The sequence below is a fragment of the Taurulus bubalis genome (genome assembly GCF_910589615.1).
Source record: "Taurulus bubalis genome assembly, chromosome: 6".
NCBI lineage: Eukaryota > Metazoa > Chordata > Actinopteri > Perciformes > Cottidae > Taurulus > Taurulus bubalis.
In genome coordinates this window covers 9646060-9662892 of record NC_136594.1, presented here as the reverse complement: position 1 = coordinate 9662892, position 16833 = coordinate 9646060, and the positions used below count along the sequence as shown (strand labels likewise).

At 42.1% G+C, this 16833-nt stretch overlaps 1 protein-coding gene across 1 annotated transcript in view; it reads left to right on the top strand.

The window, feature by feature from the left end:
- hhip (hedgehog interacting protein) overlaps positions 1-16340 on the top strand; it is a gene marked incomplete at both ends in the record, with an annotated part of 29565 nt that extends 13225 nt beyond the window's left edge. Inside the window, 9 exons of the mRNA XM_079220259.1 lie at positions 2997-3148; positions 4530-4703; positions 5101-5244; positions 5457-5575; positions 6755-6878; positions 7926-8071; positions 9326-9407; positions 15672-15820; positions 16144-16340. Of these exons, the coding sequence (XP_079076385.1) occupies positions 2997-3148; positions 4530-4703; positions 5101-5244; positions 5457-5575; positions 6755-6878; positions 7926-8071; positions 9326-9407; positions 15672-15820; positions 16144-16340 (1287 nt within the window). The remainder of the gene's footprint in view (positions 1-2996; positions 3149-4529; positions 4704-5100; positions 5245-5456; positions 5576-6754; positions 6879-7925; positions 8072-9325; positions 9408-15671; positions 15821-16143) is intronic.
- Between the last annotated feature and the right edge of the window lie 493 nt (positions 16341-16833).

Genomic DNA, 16833 nt, shown 5'->3' with positions numbered 1-16833 from the left:
AACAGGTGGAGGAGTTTCAGTGGAGATTTGATCCTCACTGTACAAAGGAAAAGCAGATAATACTACACATTGTCTGTGTGTGAGGGGGGCTACGAGCGTAGATGCTGCAGGTAGTCTTTGAGTGAAGGGCGTAGACATTGCTTTGCTCCAATCAACTTATGTGGAATATCTTTTGGCGGAGGAATGCCCACGAGCCAATGAGGAAGGATCAAAAGGTTCAGGGTAACAATGCATGAACAAACAGGTGCGTCACTAGGACTCGAGGACAGCTGCCCCTGCAGAATTGGAAATCGTTGTGTGCCTCCGCCACTCAGAAAGGACCGGCATTCAATGTAATGCACCGTGAGATGTGAGATAACAACCGCTCCTCATCCCCGCGCCATACTTTCCCAGCTTTCTGTGGAGTGACGCCAACACTTTGACAGTGCCAAAGCCAGAGCCCCAGAGAACACTTGGAGGGAAAAGAGGAATGCAGAGGCAGGTGTTTGTGAAAAATGAAGAGATAATACCTCATGAGAGATTCAATCAGAGCCCCCTGCCTGGTTGTGTAAGAATGATGGCAGTCATAAAAAAACACAAAGATGCTCAAGGGAGAAATGGAGGGAATGTGATTTAATTCGACACAACAATCAGCAACACTAACCTCTGTTGTTAAGAAGTTATGGAGGTTCATGATTATTAATATAAGGGTTACGTGCTTGTTATGAAACAGAGACTCTTGCAGCTTGCCCCTAAATTGTCCCTCATCCTCATCCTTACAGCTACTAAGGTGAAAGGTATACCGCACAACACAGCATGGTATCAAAGTGCATACATTGTACTGTTGTATGCAAAAAAAAGTTTAATACTATGACACAAGGCAAACATCTTTAGCAAAACTGCTGACTCCAATCATGGCTTTTAAATCCACAATGTAGAAGCTGAAACCCCCGAAAATTCACTTTAGCTGCAAATATGTGAAACCTGCAGTTTCTCTAAATTAGCTTGTTTGTACAAGATATTGATTATTATTATTTTTTAGCTCCGCAAAGGCTATCCTGCCTATTGCAGTTTCTGGCATATCAATGTTGAGCATTTAGTCTTCTTTTAATCGAGGTATCTCTTTGGATTGACTCTGCAGTGAAAGGCTTTTGTTTCTTGTGGATCCGGTGCCAGCTCTGCTGTCCGCTTGCTGCTGAAGGAGCTAGTCATTAGCAAGGGAGCTAATGTTCAAGCCCTTTTAACTACTGTGTATCATGGTGGTCCTCCTTTGACTCCGGATCTAGGCCTCTTTGGGATTATAGTCTTTGACCCACTCCCTATGGCAAGTTTATTTTGGGGATGTGAGTCGCTGCGTCCCCAAAATCATGGATCCAGCATTTCATGGTGAAGTTAAGAATTTCTCTTTCCTTTTGACATTTTTTTTTGTGCGGTCACCTCTGCTCTCACTCACATTCAGCTGCGCAGTGTGCTGCATCCAGTGCCACATAACTCCTTTTTTATTTGACTTCAGTGATCTGGCGTTTAGTAGTACTCATAAATTTGCTGTGGAGGAACTCTGCCTTTGCGGTGGAGATTTATTTGTCAACTTTCACAACATTTCCCTTTCTATTCAGATTGAACCCCTGTGGCTTATCGTGTGGGTCTCTGTTGTTGCTCATTTGTGCTTCAAGTACATTTCTTTGTAGAGAGTCATCTCTTTTTCATTCGCATGCGGCCTATGTCACTGCTGCATTTGACTGGGCCAAGTCTAACACAGTCCAAACAGAACTACAAGACGCAGTACACCAATGTATGATGTGTCTTACTTGGCCTGTGAGCCTACCACTTGTGTTCAAATCAATATCCATGTTTTGATCTGAATTCCATTATTTTACTATTTTGAGAGGCAATACCTTAAGGATGAGACGGCTGTGTTAATTGTAGACATGATACTAGTGTGTTTGCCAATGAGTGGGATAAGTTCTCTGCATGATGCTCACTTTAGCTTTTTTTTTTTTTTTTTTTTTTTTTTAAGAATCAAGCTGTTTTAGAGAGAAGCAACCACACAGGGATTACTTTATAAACATTATTCACACCTAAGCCTCGCATTCTGCTCATTCTTTTGTCAATAAGGAAATAGTGAGTGAGAGTACAACATAAAAAAGGGGCGACCGGGCTAGTCTTGCCGAGGGAATGAAATGCTGTAGCTGATTATTGCAGCTAACTATGATGGGAGGACCACCAGGGTAGTGACAACTGATGTAGCTGCCTCCGGGGTGAGACAAAGGTTTACATATTACACAAGCAATTTAGATGTTTTCTAAACATGTTGCCAAGACAGTGGGAGTTGGCAGCTCCCCCCCCACCTCCCACCTCCTTCTCCCCTCAACCCCTCCAAGCCTTGAATTTTGCATGGATTTTGTGTAAACCAGGAAAGAGCGAGGGGACGGGGAGTAAAAAGCACGGACTGAAGCACTCTGCACTTTTGTGCTCTCTATGAACTGTGAGTGAGCTAATAAATTCTTTCAGCCACTCAGCGTAGCATTCACGGATATCCCCCAAAGATTACACACACAAATCACTGCACAATGGAGGCCACCGGGAGGGCCTGGGCGTCACAGGGGCCCCCCGACCCTGTGGACAAGCGCACATAACCAGGCTGCGGAGAGAACTGGGCAAAGGCGGGGGGTTTGTAGAGGAGGTGCAGCTCTACCCAGAGTCAAATGCTTTATAATGGTTGGTAATGGTATATTCAAGGAGGTTGGTGAAGGTGTGAAGTGAAACAGGCGAGGGTAGAAAAAGAGAGAATGAGAGAATAGCAGGGGTGTGAAAGGGAATGTGATGGAGAAATAAAAAAAGAGGGGATTAGAGATGTGGAAGAATTAAAGAGGTGGGGTGTGTAGGGGTGGCATGTAGTGGTCTTGGTGATGATGAAGATGACCAAGGGGGGTGATTCCGACCCCACAGAGCAGAGCAGAAGCCAAAGAGGGACATAATTAACTGCTGGATCTTTTGTGTTTCTCATCTGACTGCAGGGCGGAGATGAAAGGGGCCTGCTAAGCCTGGCATTCCACCCCAATTACAAGAAGAATGGCAAGCTCTACGTCTCCTACACCACCAACCAAGAGCGCTGGGCCATCGGACCACACGACCACATTCTCCGTGTGGTTGAATACACCGTTTCGAGGTAATGGGAGAAGTGTGTGCCAAATCTACCTTTTTTAAATATGGGCCGTTCACTGCCTGAAAGGAAACCCAAACCTCAGCTGCCTCATAGTCTGCACAACATTAAACTGACCTATTAACTATTGGATTAATATAGCGTGGACACAAGCATTTCTTCATGCAAAGCCTTAGCCCACTTATTTAACCACTAAAAAATACAGGACAGTTTACAATGTGGTAAGTCGTAATTTGTAGCGATGCATGACTATTGGTAAAGATTCCCACAATCTGCTTTTCACAGCATGCTCTCTTTTCACTGCTCAGACATTCAAATGGTTCGATTTGTGAAAATGGGACGCTTTTCAAATGCAATAAGAGAATTAAGAATCGGTTGAAATGTATTTGATGTTGTAAAAAGGTTCGGATCACAAAACCCTGACAGTGCAATTTTTTTTTTTTTGCCAGAAACCATCGTAACCACAGTAAATATGAAAGCTTCAAGAGCACACGGAGTACTATGGGCGTTCATTTGCAACACTCTTGTTATGATAGCGATGTGTGCCTTTTCGTTGTGGCGATACCTCACACTCCCTTCACAATGACCTGTAATTTAGACAACAATCTTTTCTCACGAACGTGTTTAAGTGTTACATTTTAATTTGCATAATCACAGTTGTAAGTTTAACTTAATGATCTAATCTTAATTATAGTCTTGGCATGCAGTCTTGGTGACTACAGCGTATATACCTTAATTTGAGGGTCCAATTGAGAAATGACAGCTAAAGCATTTGATGGTAGTTCAAGAGTCATTTTTCTTTCTTTGGCAAAGTGCTTTTTAAAAATTGCTGAACTACCCAAAATAACACATGATGACATATTTGTTGCTGATACCGTGAAGCCAAATCCCCACTTTGCCCTCGAACTTGTGCAACATTTAGAATCCTGTGTTACATCTCCACCCACTGTCTTTGCCTCACTGAGACACGGCATTAGACTAAATGTCTCCAAACAACAAACTATTTAAACTCATGTATTTAATGTTAGATTTCGTTTTGTACGTCTTGTCAGCATTTCTTATCCATGCCGTGGTATTAATTTACAGACAAAGTAGTTGGAGAGTACTATTATGTTTTTTTTTTTTCAAATAATGTCTTATGCAGTTTATTTTAAACCTTAGATTGCATTTCTTCAGTGGCTTTCACCCCAATCAAAAGCCAACTGTGTAGAAAAGCTACTCACCAAGTACTTTTTAATAATGATGAGACTATGTGCAAGCATATAAGTATGGAAATGTTGTTCATACTCCTGATATGTATTAGTTGCTTAGTGTAGCAACCATCATGTTTGCACCCTGTGACAGAAACCCAGTGACAATGACATGCTAACATTTTTCTTAACCTTAGGAAAAACCCAAACCAGGTGGACACCCGGACTGTCAGAATGCTGATGGAAGTGGCAGAGCTGCACAGGAAGCACCTTGGCGGTCAACTGCTGTTCAGCCCTGATGGTCTGTTGCACATCGTCCTGGGAGATGGTATGATCACCCTGGACAATATGGAGGAGATGGATGGACTCAGGTGAGATCAGAGGTCTTATGCTGCATTCACACTACAAGCGACACAGCAACAGCAAATTCCTGAGGCTGGTGACACGAAGCTACAAATTGACGCCCGACACTTGTCGCTACAAATCAAAGTTTAGCTGTTTTTTTTCAGCGCTTCAATGTTCAGTGAATCAATCACATGTTTTTGTTTCCCTCTGTTGGTTCTGTTCCATCTAAAACAAATAAAAAACAGTCCTCTTCTGCTATTTAACAACAATAACTTGGCAGCTGTGTTGCTTTTGTTGTTCAAAGTGTGTCTGCATCATTAGAATCATACTATAAATGGTTGAGTGCTGGTGTTTGTGCCCCAAAAATACATCCTTTCTAGCACCCACAATAGTGAAGCTCTATGTTTTGTGTGTTTGATGCAGTGATTTCACGGGGTCCTTCCTGAGGGTAGATGTGGACACAGACTGCTGTACATCACCTTATTCCATACCGCAGAACAATCCATACTTCAACAGCACCAACCAGCCACCTGAAATCTTTGCTCATGGATTACATGACCCAGGCAGGTGAGTGAAACATTCGATGAGAAACTTCAGCAAAGTCACACTGTAGAACTAAACGGTTGTTGCTGGCAAAAGAGATCCACTCTTCAAAATGGGGTTTGCTACTGTACAACTTAGTACCTTAAATCATTTTATAAACTGTTCTTATGTCAACTTTCCACCTGGTAGTTGGTTTCCCTCGGTCTCCTGTATTCATCCTGTATTCTGTTCTGTAGGTGTGCAGTGGATCGGCTTCAGACAGACAATGGGAGTCTCCTGATCATCTGTACGGATGCCAGTGGCAAAAACACATCAGCAGGAAGAATACTGGAGATTACTAAGGGGAAAGATTATGGTGAGTCCCAATTTCCATGAGATTTTCCAAAAATGTATGAAAATGAGTATCCTTTTTTTTTTAATTATTGTTAATGTAGTGTACTATAATGATTGATTGATTGTTTTGTTTGATGGCATTATGTCTTGAGAAAGAAATATAACATTAACTTCTTGGATAATCTTTCAGACTTATTCGGCTGAAAATAACATCTGTTTTTCCAAATGTCTTTCATTTTGTAAGAACGTGGTGTTTTGGCAACACGTTCATAAAACACCCCGGGTTGAGTGCAGAGACAGTGAAGGTTGAATGTAAAACTGATGTGATCTAGAAAGATTCCCCCCTTGTGGAGTGTGGATTTGCCAACGGAATGTGAGATTGTGTCCACAAATATGATTTAAAGATGTCAACAACAATAACTGTCTCAATAATGGTTTAGCATAGCCTTGCTCCTTTCACATTGAGATAATAATCAATAACAGCAGCACCTTCACAATGCTAATCTTTTTCTCTTCTAACACACAAAAAAAATACTGCTGTTTGTTCCAAATGTAATGGCTGGTTATCTTTGCCACAATGAGTTGTTGTTTTGGCAACTCAAAAGATTCCCTCAAGAGCGATTTCTCACTCGGTTTTTGCCACAGACAAGTTACCCAAACTCTAAAGTGAGTACAGTTGGGAAATAAGCACACAAAGTCTTGGATCATACATTTTTAAAGACAGCAAATCTCCATTCATATTTCCCTTTGCCAAGACGACTGTAATACAGAAAACATACCATATTGCCTGAACATCACCATTATTAATAAAAGATTAGTGCATTCTGTTCCGGTTTTGATAATAAAGCGGTATTGAAGTCTAAGTTGGCTGCCAAGGACGAAATATAATATATTGCTGTCTAGATGCACTCTTTGCTCTTTCTCATTTAATTACATTTCCCTAATAGGAACTACACAACCATTACGTTATGTCTAGTAGACTACTGACAAAATTAAGTAAACATTGCAAACACAAACTTTATAAAGAAAAGTATTGCAACTTTATGAGTGAATCAGTAGATTGTAACCACTGGGATGCAGATTGATGGAGGAGCTGATTAATACAGGGACTTCATTGCCGCTATCATAAAACGTTGTTTACTGGTGTTGCATGAAGGCAGCAGAGCCTAAATCAGACCTTTGCCTTCTCGTCCGTCCCCAGAAAATGAGCCTTCTGTCTACGATCTGCAGTCCAGTGGAGGAGCACCACCTGTGGGGGGCTTCATCTACAGAGGCTGTCAGTCAAGAAGACTCTATGGCAGCTATGTGTTTGGAGATAAAAATGGGTAAGAATGAAAAAGGACTGACTGTAGACCTTTTCACAGCAGACATGTCATTGTAGGAAAAGCAGAAGGTGTATTTGATTACATTAATGATAGCTGCATTCCACTTAGGCGAGGTATTGTACTTTCTGGCTCACTGGCATAGCTACTGGGACACTTAATGTAACTGAGCCATCGTTAAATTGATCAATTTCAGCTGTGTTTTTCATACTATGACAAGTCAAAATATCTGCTGTGAAAAAGGTTGATTGACACCCTGCACACTTGTTGACTGGCTTTATTTAAAAAAAGACATAGTAGTGGCTTTATCCTATTGGCGTTAAAGTGCACTTGATTTCTAAGTTATCAGACAAACATCCTGAGCCCTACGGAGATCCACATGACACGTTATTCTCTTCTCAAATGGAAAATCTGTTCCTTGCATCGGCATGTGCCAAAGTAAACACAAAGTTCCATCCATGTGGGGGAAAACAAGGTCTATGTTACTGTCACCACTTCGTCACGGCCCATTCGGTGTAAATGGAGATTAGACATCCTGCTCTGTGCTGTTCACACTTTTCTTTGGTTTGTAATTTATCCTACTTTGCTGATGTCAAACACTGACGCTTGAGTAAACAAAGGAAGTAAATAGCAGGGGGCGAGTACACTATCAGAAGTAGGCACTGTGTTTAAAACAATGTGTGGTCGCTTAATTTTGGGCCTTATACACTTTAAGGACATACTGTTGTGGCAAAGTGAAGGCTCCAGCATGATGTTTATTTTGAAACTAAAAGCCGAGGTCTTAAATAACACCATGTGAGACATGGGGTGGAAAAGAACGATTGGTCAATGAACCATGTTACATGAAGTAAAAATTGTCCCTGTTTGCAGATCTCAACTGTAATGTGTCTAATATTGCGGCAAATTAATAATTTTTGTATTTCTTACTTTTAGTTATGAATGTAAGAAATGTGCATGTCATGTATAGTACGGAACAGTACCTGGGGGAGAGAAACTGACAAAGTAATGAATGTAGTAATTCACCTACTGTGTGTTTTTTGTTTGTCTCAGTAACCTGCGGATCCTCCAGAAGTCTACATTGTCAACATCAGCAAGTGGGGAAGAGTGGCAGGAGAAAGCTCTGTGTCTGGGCTCAGCTGGCTCCTGCGGCTCCATGCTTGTGGGACACATCTTGGGTTTCGGAGAGGATGAACTAGGTCAGTATGGCAATGACAAGAAACCGACAATAGTAATGCAGATTATCTATCTCTTCTCAGATTTCCATTCTCGCTCTTTTCCTCATTTCTCTCTTTTTGTTTTGTTCTTCCTCCCTACATCCACATTTAGTGACAGTTATGTGTAACATATTTTCTGAAATCCCTTGTGGTTTTTACAACATGAAACCTTGTGGCCAGCAAGCATTCATGCTGACTTCAATTGACTAATGGCAAAACTATATACTTTGTTGTATATTTATCAATGGTGCACATTTTAGCGTCACATTGAGAAATTTTCCAGTTGGTTATTCAAAAATGTGTTTGTAATGTTTCGCACTAACTTAGTGGGATGCATAAGAACATGATTTAAAATCTGGAAAAATTGCAACACCTATCCAGCACGGAGTAATACTCAAATCTACAGGGGAACTAATACCGTTCTTACCTCTATGGCACATTCCCAACAGGATATTAAAGAGTGCGTACTTCCTCTTGGATTAATTATCATTTCCATAAGATAGCAACGCTACTCCAAAACCTACTTATGAGAGCTGTGTTTAGGGCCACCCACAATGCAATGTTTTGCATGGATAGAGAAGTGTTACTGTTTACCTGAGAGGGGGTGGCGGGGGGGCTGCAGCATTAAGATAAGGTAGGGTGAGCTGAGGTGAGAAGGCTAATATGATACAGAACATTTTTACCAGCTGGACTCCCACCAGACACACAAACACACAATTATTAACTGCCAGCTGTGGTGTTTCTGATTAGCATGAACACATGATGTGGCTCACTCACACAGCCATCAGAAATATTTAATCACAGTTCTTGCCAGGTCCTGGAGTTATTATTTGACGAGATATTTAAAGATTCCTGAATTTGATCATGAGTTGCAAGTGGTGCAAGAATCATGGATGTATGGGCCCCACAGACACATGTTTACAATTTGTCTCCTTATGGAATTTTCTTGTTTGCTTGATCCTCATTAAATGATCCGCTTGGTTCCCAGTCATGAGTATCCAATTGCCCAGTTAAACTCTTTCTTATAGTCCTTTGGCAAATGCAGCAATGCAGAAGCTGTAGCCACACTCATCCTCTTGTCATCGTTTGCTACTACCTCTTGTCTCCTCTCCTCATTCTGGCACAGGCATTGCATGAATGAAGAAAGCTTGATTATTGGGACATGTGCTGCACATTAAGAATCTGTAATCAAACACTGCTGATGGCCCGTTTCCATGTGACTGTTCATATTTGCAGGTGAAGTCTACATACTGGCAAGCAGTAAAAGCATGGCGCAGTCACACAGTGGGAAACTCTACAAGCTGGTTGACCCTAAAAGGTACATTAAGAACATTTTCTTCATCTCAGGGGGTGGTTTGCTTCACATTTTGAAAGGGGCCCTGAGTGAATCATATTCTTTCAGCCATCGATTGTTTGTAAACTGTTGCGGTATATAGTTTGGTCTCAGTTTAATAAGTAAGTGAACCCTCATGCAATCTAAACAGATTCCAGCAAACCAGCCCACCATCCCTAATTCCATGCTGGTTTTGTTTTATGGTGGGACTACGACACTTCCACACACAGCATATCATACACGACACTCATGCAACTGACTCATGAAACCATGGATCTATAGTTAATCACATTTCACTGCAGTGACATCTTTTCTTGCACATTTTCAGACTCAAGTCCTCACTATCTATACATGTCCTCTCCACACACACACTAATCATATCGCTGTCACCAGAACTTTTGTGCCCTTTAATAAGTCATCACATGACCACCTCCCTGGGCCAAAACAAATGCTGTAAGTGGAGAATAAGCATAGCTATTCAGAATGTTATTGTAAAGTATTGCTATCAGAAACACTGACTAACTGGCCGTGTTTCACCTTCGTAACTATTGCCTGCTGGTTATTTTCAACGTATTTGACAATATAGTACGTTCTGCTGAGAGTAAGAAAAACACAAACGCACCTATTGTCAAGCACAGAGACCTCTTCATATTTATATCAACACACAAATAGAAACACTCACACATGCTCATCCATCGAACATAGTGCACATTGTATTTGTCATTTTGTGGACAAGTTTTTTTTTTTAAAACCTGTGTGTCTGTGTCTGCCTGTGTCACTGTGCCATAATCCTAACCATATGCACCTCAGTATTATAAATTATTCTGATAGGAATGGATCTATAAACTATTTGTGCAAAGCCAAGTACGTGTGAAAAACATTTGGGCAGACAGGACATGAATTCCTCCCACATGATACAGTAGGGATGTATAAGCACATATGTCTGGTAGCTGAATCCCCCCCACCATGCTTCTGCCTATCTTCTTATCAGCAAGTTGATGGAGTAAGTTAGGGTCAGTGAGTGGGTCGAGTCCAATTTTAAACATACTGAATGCACTAGAAAAGTCCTAAATACAAAACATTTCTTTAGGTCGGATTTGATTAAGAGAGGCAGATAAAGTAGGAGAGGCAGACTCGGGGAGAGAGAGAGAGAGAGAGAGGGGGGAGAGAGAGAATTTGCATTTCTTCAGAATCACAATAGAAACGTATCCGCAGCTGATTATTCCTGGGTGACGACAGTGCCACCCAGGCATTAGCACAATTAATTACACCACAGATGTTTCAAAGGATCCCCGGTGGCTCGCTCCATATTTATGCTTTCTGGCATGACTGCTGGACGCATTTCTCCCAGAGAACAATTCTTTCCACCATCAAGTGGACTTGTTTAGTCTGTGCGGACCCTGCGGTGTTGGAGTCTTGACTCCTAATACACTTTGGCTTCGTTATTATGATCTTGTTACAGCGAGGATGGAGAGGGGTGACGGGGGAGTAACTGGGGTAGCTAACATGTCTGACCTCAGCACGTTATCAAGTTTGGTGGTCCTCCCCTTTTTTCTTTTCCATACTGCGAGGACATCTGGACCCTAAAGCCCTCTCATAAAGAGGTTTGTTTTAGAGTATGGTGGTTTTTGTGGTCCAGTATAGCAGCGAGCGCTGTGTTTGGGAACATAGAGGGGAAAAGAGGAACTGTTAGGGAGGGCGGCAAAGGCTTACAGGGAAACATCAGCCATAAAATCCCTCAGCAGTGTTTGTGTAAACATGTCCTGGCCAGATGACTTCATTTCTAGGTATTTGTTTGTCAGTTGGAGTACCCCTCCAATAATAAATAGGCCACCATGCATTTTGAAACATGCTGAATGTGTGTGGTGTGAGGGTGTATGTGGGTGAGGGAAAGAGAGGCACAGAGCAAGACGGGGCTTGTTTGTGGTATCACAGTTGGATAGAAATATTTCCAATCATATTGTCTCTATATTGTGGCCGTGACATGCAGTTGAAAGCTCTGAATCAGTAGTAAGTGGACCTTGAGTTTAGATCTTCTTCACCGTACACCGTTCCCAAAGGTTAAGTATAGGCATCTTTTATCAAAGGCAAGTTTATTTTTGAACACCTTTCAACAACAACGTTGTACATAGTACTTATAATACTACATATAAAAAAGGTGTTGAGATATAAAAGAAAACAAAAGATGCATATAAATATGTTTTTTTTTTTAAGTAGAATAGTGGCATATCTGAGTTTTTTTTTTGTTGCTTATCTTCTTTTGCTTTTTAACAATCCTACTTATTATATTAAACTTAAACAGACAGTAATTGAGCAAAGCAGAGGCCCTTAGACAGAATTATACTTTAGTTTGACTGTGGTTTACTCTGCACACACGTACTGTAAGCAGGTATTCGTGGGCAAGTTTGGCTACTTTACAGTCCCATTGAGTCTGCATTTGATATCATAATTATGTATACAGTGAGAGCATTGTATGTATGCCAGGAACAAATAATTCGAGAAAGAAAACAGAAACATACAAACAAAGAAATATATTATGATACAGCACAAAACAAGGATTTGTTTGAGCCCCTCTGTGTTTACTCAATAAGTCATGGGAGTCATATAGCAAAGTTGCATGTTTATCATATCAGAATTTAAAAAGCAGATGTTGCACTTCACCCATGCAGTTGGACAGAATCAGCTCTGCGCTTACAGTTGGTCCTCTGCAAAAGCTTAATTGTAACACGCAGTATAGAACCAGACCTCCTGCTGATTCCTGGTGTAAAATGCAATTTGCCTTTCTATTTGTTACAGCCCCCCTCCACAGAGTAGAAGGGGAAGCAGTATTATGAAAGAGTTTTCACACATTCAGGTTTTGTCAGCTGCAGGCTGGACTGATTGAATTATAGTGAGCAGAGACTTTTAAAAGACACAGCAAACTTCGAATAGGGTCCTGAGACCTCCTTTATGGACTGCATTAGCCATGGAAGTCACAAATCACTGGAGGTACAGGGGGAGGGAGACAGCGGGTGCCGGTTTGTGGATATGTTTATCTGTATGTGTGCCTCTGTGTTTTTTTGTGTGTGTACAGATATACACTGTGTGGGTGGTGCGTACACGCGAACATGCACATCTGTGAGCCTGTGTGAGCGTGCGGTACGTTAGCTCCCAGCACGCTGCAGAAAAAAAAAGGCTTTTCTTTATTTTCCTATCCCTCCTAAATCTTCCTACATCTCTGCTGTGGTCCTCCCCTTGACAAAGCTGCTTGCCAGTTGCACTGAATAGCCCTGGCTCCTACAATACACAGTAAATTTCTTGCACAATTAAAACAAGGAATGAAGCTACAAAAGAAGCCCCCAAACAATGGAGTCAGATGACAAAACAGCAAAAGAGACCACACTGGGCCGTTTGATTAAGCCATTGTTAGGGCGCACAATGTACACCACTCCACAGCCCTTTTCTCACATATACCTCATGTCAATCAAACAGGCCCTGCGAGCCAACAAGCTAAACACACACACACACACACTGACGCACAATAATTAAAACGATCAGGAGGAACAAATCTGAGGCAGAGCATTCACACTGCTCTGATGGCGCAGACTTGAATGGATGTCAGTGTTATGATATGTTAGTGTTCAACTTCCCCTGATGCAAGGGAGGCTTTTTTTCTTCTTTTTTTACACACAAAACACCTGCATTAATCATCCTGGTTCTTTGCCTTATCTTTACAGCTGTGCAGTCATTCCTGAACTAGTATGCCTAGCTCCTCTTTCTCTCTCTCTCTGTCCATGTAACGACCTCATGTGTGAGCACTGTCGCCCTTCTCCCACTCCCTTGCTCCCTCACATACACCCACCCCTCCCAAAGTTGATAAATTCCCACAGTGGCTGTTGACCCAGCTGCCTTTGTCAAGTGGCGCTACCAGCAGGTGCTGTTTTCACAGCCACCCTGGCAGTCGTACAGACTGTTTAGTAGCGCTGCTGACCCCTGCCTGCTATTAACAGTGTTAGCTACACACCCCCCAATCCTCCAGGGACTCTTACTCTTTCTCTCTCTCCCTCTCTTTCTGTTTGCTTCCCTCCTTCGCTCTTTTTTTAACTGCATGCAGCCTGCAACAACAAAAGCCAGCACGGATGGAGTCTGGAGTTGGGTGCTGATGGGAGCATGGGAATCAACCCCCCCGCTCTCCCGCCCTCCATCATCCAAATTTAAAGCAACTTAAACTCACACAGTCACAGTATTGTCACTGCACAGTGCCGTTAGTCAGTGTGTCTGTCAGAACATTTGCAACACACTTTTTGAACTAGGAAGTAAACACTCGCACAGTCCAATAAATACAGTTATCACCACACACCATTGTAGCTGCAGTCATTTATCTAACTGACAGACTCTATTTAAAGCTGAAACACGTGTCTTCCCACACAGTAATTCCCGTATAATAGGTAAAACAAATATTATATTTTCCCCAACTACTGAAGGTCAGAACAGGTGTGACTCAACAAACTTGATACAAATTCCCCGACTGCAGAATACTGAGAGCTCTGAGAGTGAATGCACAGTTAGCTATATATGTGTGTAATACAGTACATTTTAAACGTAGCTGATTTCAGATATAATATCTGAAATTAATCAAAGGATCCCCCTGGTTGTATATCCTGAACTCTATCTAGTTTTGGTTGCTACTGCTGATTGACCATTTGCTCTCCAGCCATGATTGATGAGGTTGGCTCTCCCATGGACCAAACATTACATATACATTACATATACACATACACACTGACCTACTGATGCTCTTCAGCCCTCATAGCAGGATCAGTCCACAGGAGTCTGGTTACCAAACCTGTGTGTCCTTCAGTGTCAGCAAATTGTGTTGCCTCATTAGCTTTTTAGCTCGGTGCAGCAGAACTGTTCAGACATCTGTAGTTCTTCCCGTCTCTCTTTTACAAATGCACACACAGACAGACATGTGTGTGGGCAGTGGGCACTAACAGACGCTTTGCATTTGAATGTTATTACACAGTGTATTATTTCCAGATTTATGCACTGTGATATGAAATAAATCAGTTTCAGCCCATTTGCTGATGTGCGTGTCTGTATGTTTGTCGTGTGTGTGTGTGTGTGTGTGTGTGTGTGTGTGTGTGTCTTCATTTTCCAAATCATGTTTATACATCCAAGAGCCCTGTATTAACCCTACATGTATGCTGTGTTTTGTTATTCAAAGTATGGAGGTATTGTTCCTGCTGTACAGTTTAAATCATTCACAAATTGACAGTCTACAGAAAAGCCTCTAACGAATGAATGACAAATCATTGAAAACCATGTACAGACATAAAAATAGATTTTTAACTTGTTACAGAAGTTAAATGCATACTTCTGAATGTGCATTATTTCAAAAGTTGTATATATGATGGCAGATGTGTTGACCCTTCCGTTTTTATAATTGTCACTGCTGTCATTAAATATCAAAATGAAGTGTTAGATGTTTAAATAGACTGTTTCATACAGTACTGCCACGAGTCATAGTATCGTACTACTGCTCTTTGTTTGTGTCCGTTTAAAGAAAAGTGATTCATTTTGAAACTGTGGTGATCTGGAAAATAAGTTCTCATGTGTGCTGTTGTTCGGCTCTTCAAACTTCATAACAGACTAATTTACCGTCGCAAAGCATACATAAGAAGAAAACCATCCATTGCTAGCCCAATCAAGCTGTGGACACTGGAAACGTCTTTTCTGCTTTGGACATTGCAACGCTCCCAATTTATCCACTTGGCTCAGCCGCTGAGCACGAATACAGCCCTGATTAGCCGTGTAGTTTAACTGGCCCAAAGTCTAAAAAAGTAGGTAGAATTGAAGCAAACAAATCATTTGATGTCAAACAAATCTCATGACATCAAATCATCCAAACAGTTACTTTGCAGTTACTTTATAACTGCACACCTTGACAACACACTTTGCTTGCCTTTGATAAATCAGTCAGACCCTGTTTACAGCTTGTTTGGGGTTATTTAAGGGTTAAGAGTGCCGTGACTCAAGATCAATGTGTCAATATTGGATGTAGGCTCAACGTTCCCTAAATGGCTTCGATTGAGGCATTGCTTTAGGGTCACAATTCTGATATTATTTTATCAGGGTGTGACTTTTATTGAAAGGCATTAAGCGATATTATAAAATGAATGCCTCGCCCTACTTTCTGTAGTTCGTTAGATGCCATGTGACGCTTGTGTCCCCCCACATATTGACTTTCCCTTCTAACAACTGTTACAGGCCTCATGCCCCAAAAGAGTGCCAGCGTCAGGTGGAGCCTCCAGAGCTGCTGATGACAGCTTGTTCCAGTCACTGTAAGAATGGACACTGCACTCCTACGGGCAAGTGCTGCTGCAGCCCCGGCTGGGAGGGACCCTTCTGCCGAGTTGGTGAGTAACTTTTTAAGTAGATTTGCATCTGCTGCTTTCAGAGTAGCATCATCTGAACACGAGTTGTTTCCTTCCAGATGTTTAAATGAGGTTCATTAATGCACAACATGCCTGCCACAATATACAAAAACATATTTGAACTTAAATTCAGAATGACTGTTTATTCTAATCTTTTCTGACTTCACTTTTGACCACTGTTTTCTGCTCTCTCTCTCTCTCTCTCTCTCTCTCTCTCTCTCTCTCTCTCTCTCTCTCTCTCTCTCTCTCTCTCTCTCTCTCTCTCTCTCTCTCTTCTCTCTTTCTCTCTTTCTCTGTGGCCGCAGCCAAGTGTGAACCAGCCTGCCGCAACGGAGGAGTGTGTATGGAGCCCAACAAGTGCCTGTGTAAGAGCGGCTACTCCGGGGCCCAGTGTGAGAAGAGTGAGCAGGGCATGCCCAACGACCAGGAGAAAGACGGCATACTAGACCACATCATCGACATGACCTCGTACCTCCTAGACCTGACCAGCTATATCGTATAGGGGCGCGCAGAGGGGGGCTGCTCTCCGCTGTCATCCTAACATTGACACAAATCTACCTACCACCAGCAGACTCTAACGAGGTGTCCTAAATATGGCCTCTTAATCTCCTTCACACCCACACAGGCATGTACACACACACACATACACAAAAACACACAGGATCCCCATCAGACTGCCTTTCATCCTCATCCTCGTCCTCATCCCCATACCAGACTCATCCTATTTTGCCTATAAACTACATGCTCTTGAGCACCAGGCCTGGCATCCAAGCCGTGTTCACACTTTGGAGAGACCTGCAGACAGCAGAGGAGATGATTGATAAGCATGGCCAAGTTATGGAAGATCCACTATGACGTTTCCTGTCTCGTTCAGAAAATGCTCACTCACAGCTCACTCCACAGGAACAGACCATTTTAACCCAAGACTTTGGATCGCTTCAGGGGCTATCTGTTGCTTTACTAAGGCCCCTCGATAAAAGCGAGTTTGAGGCTTT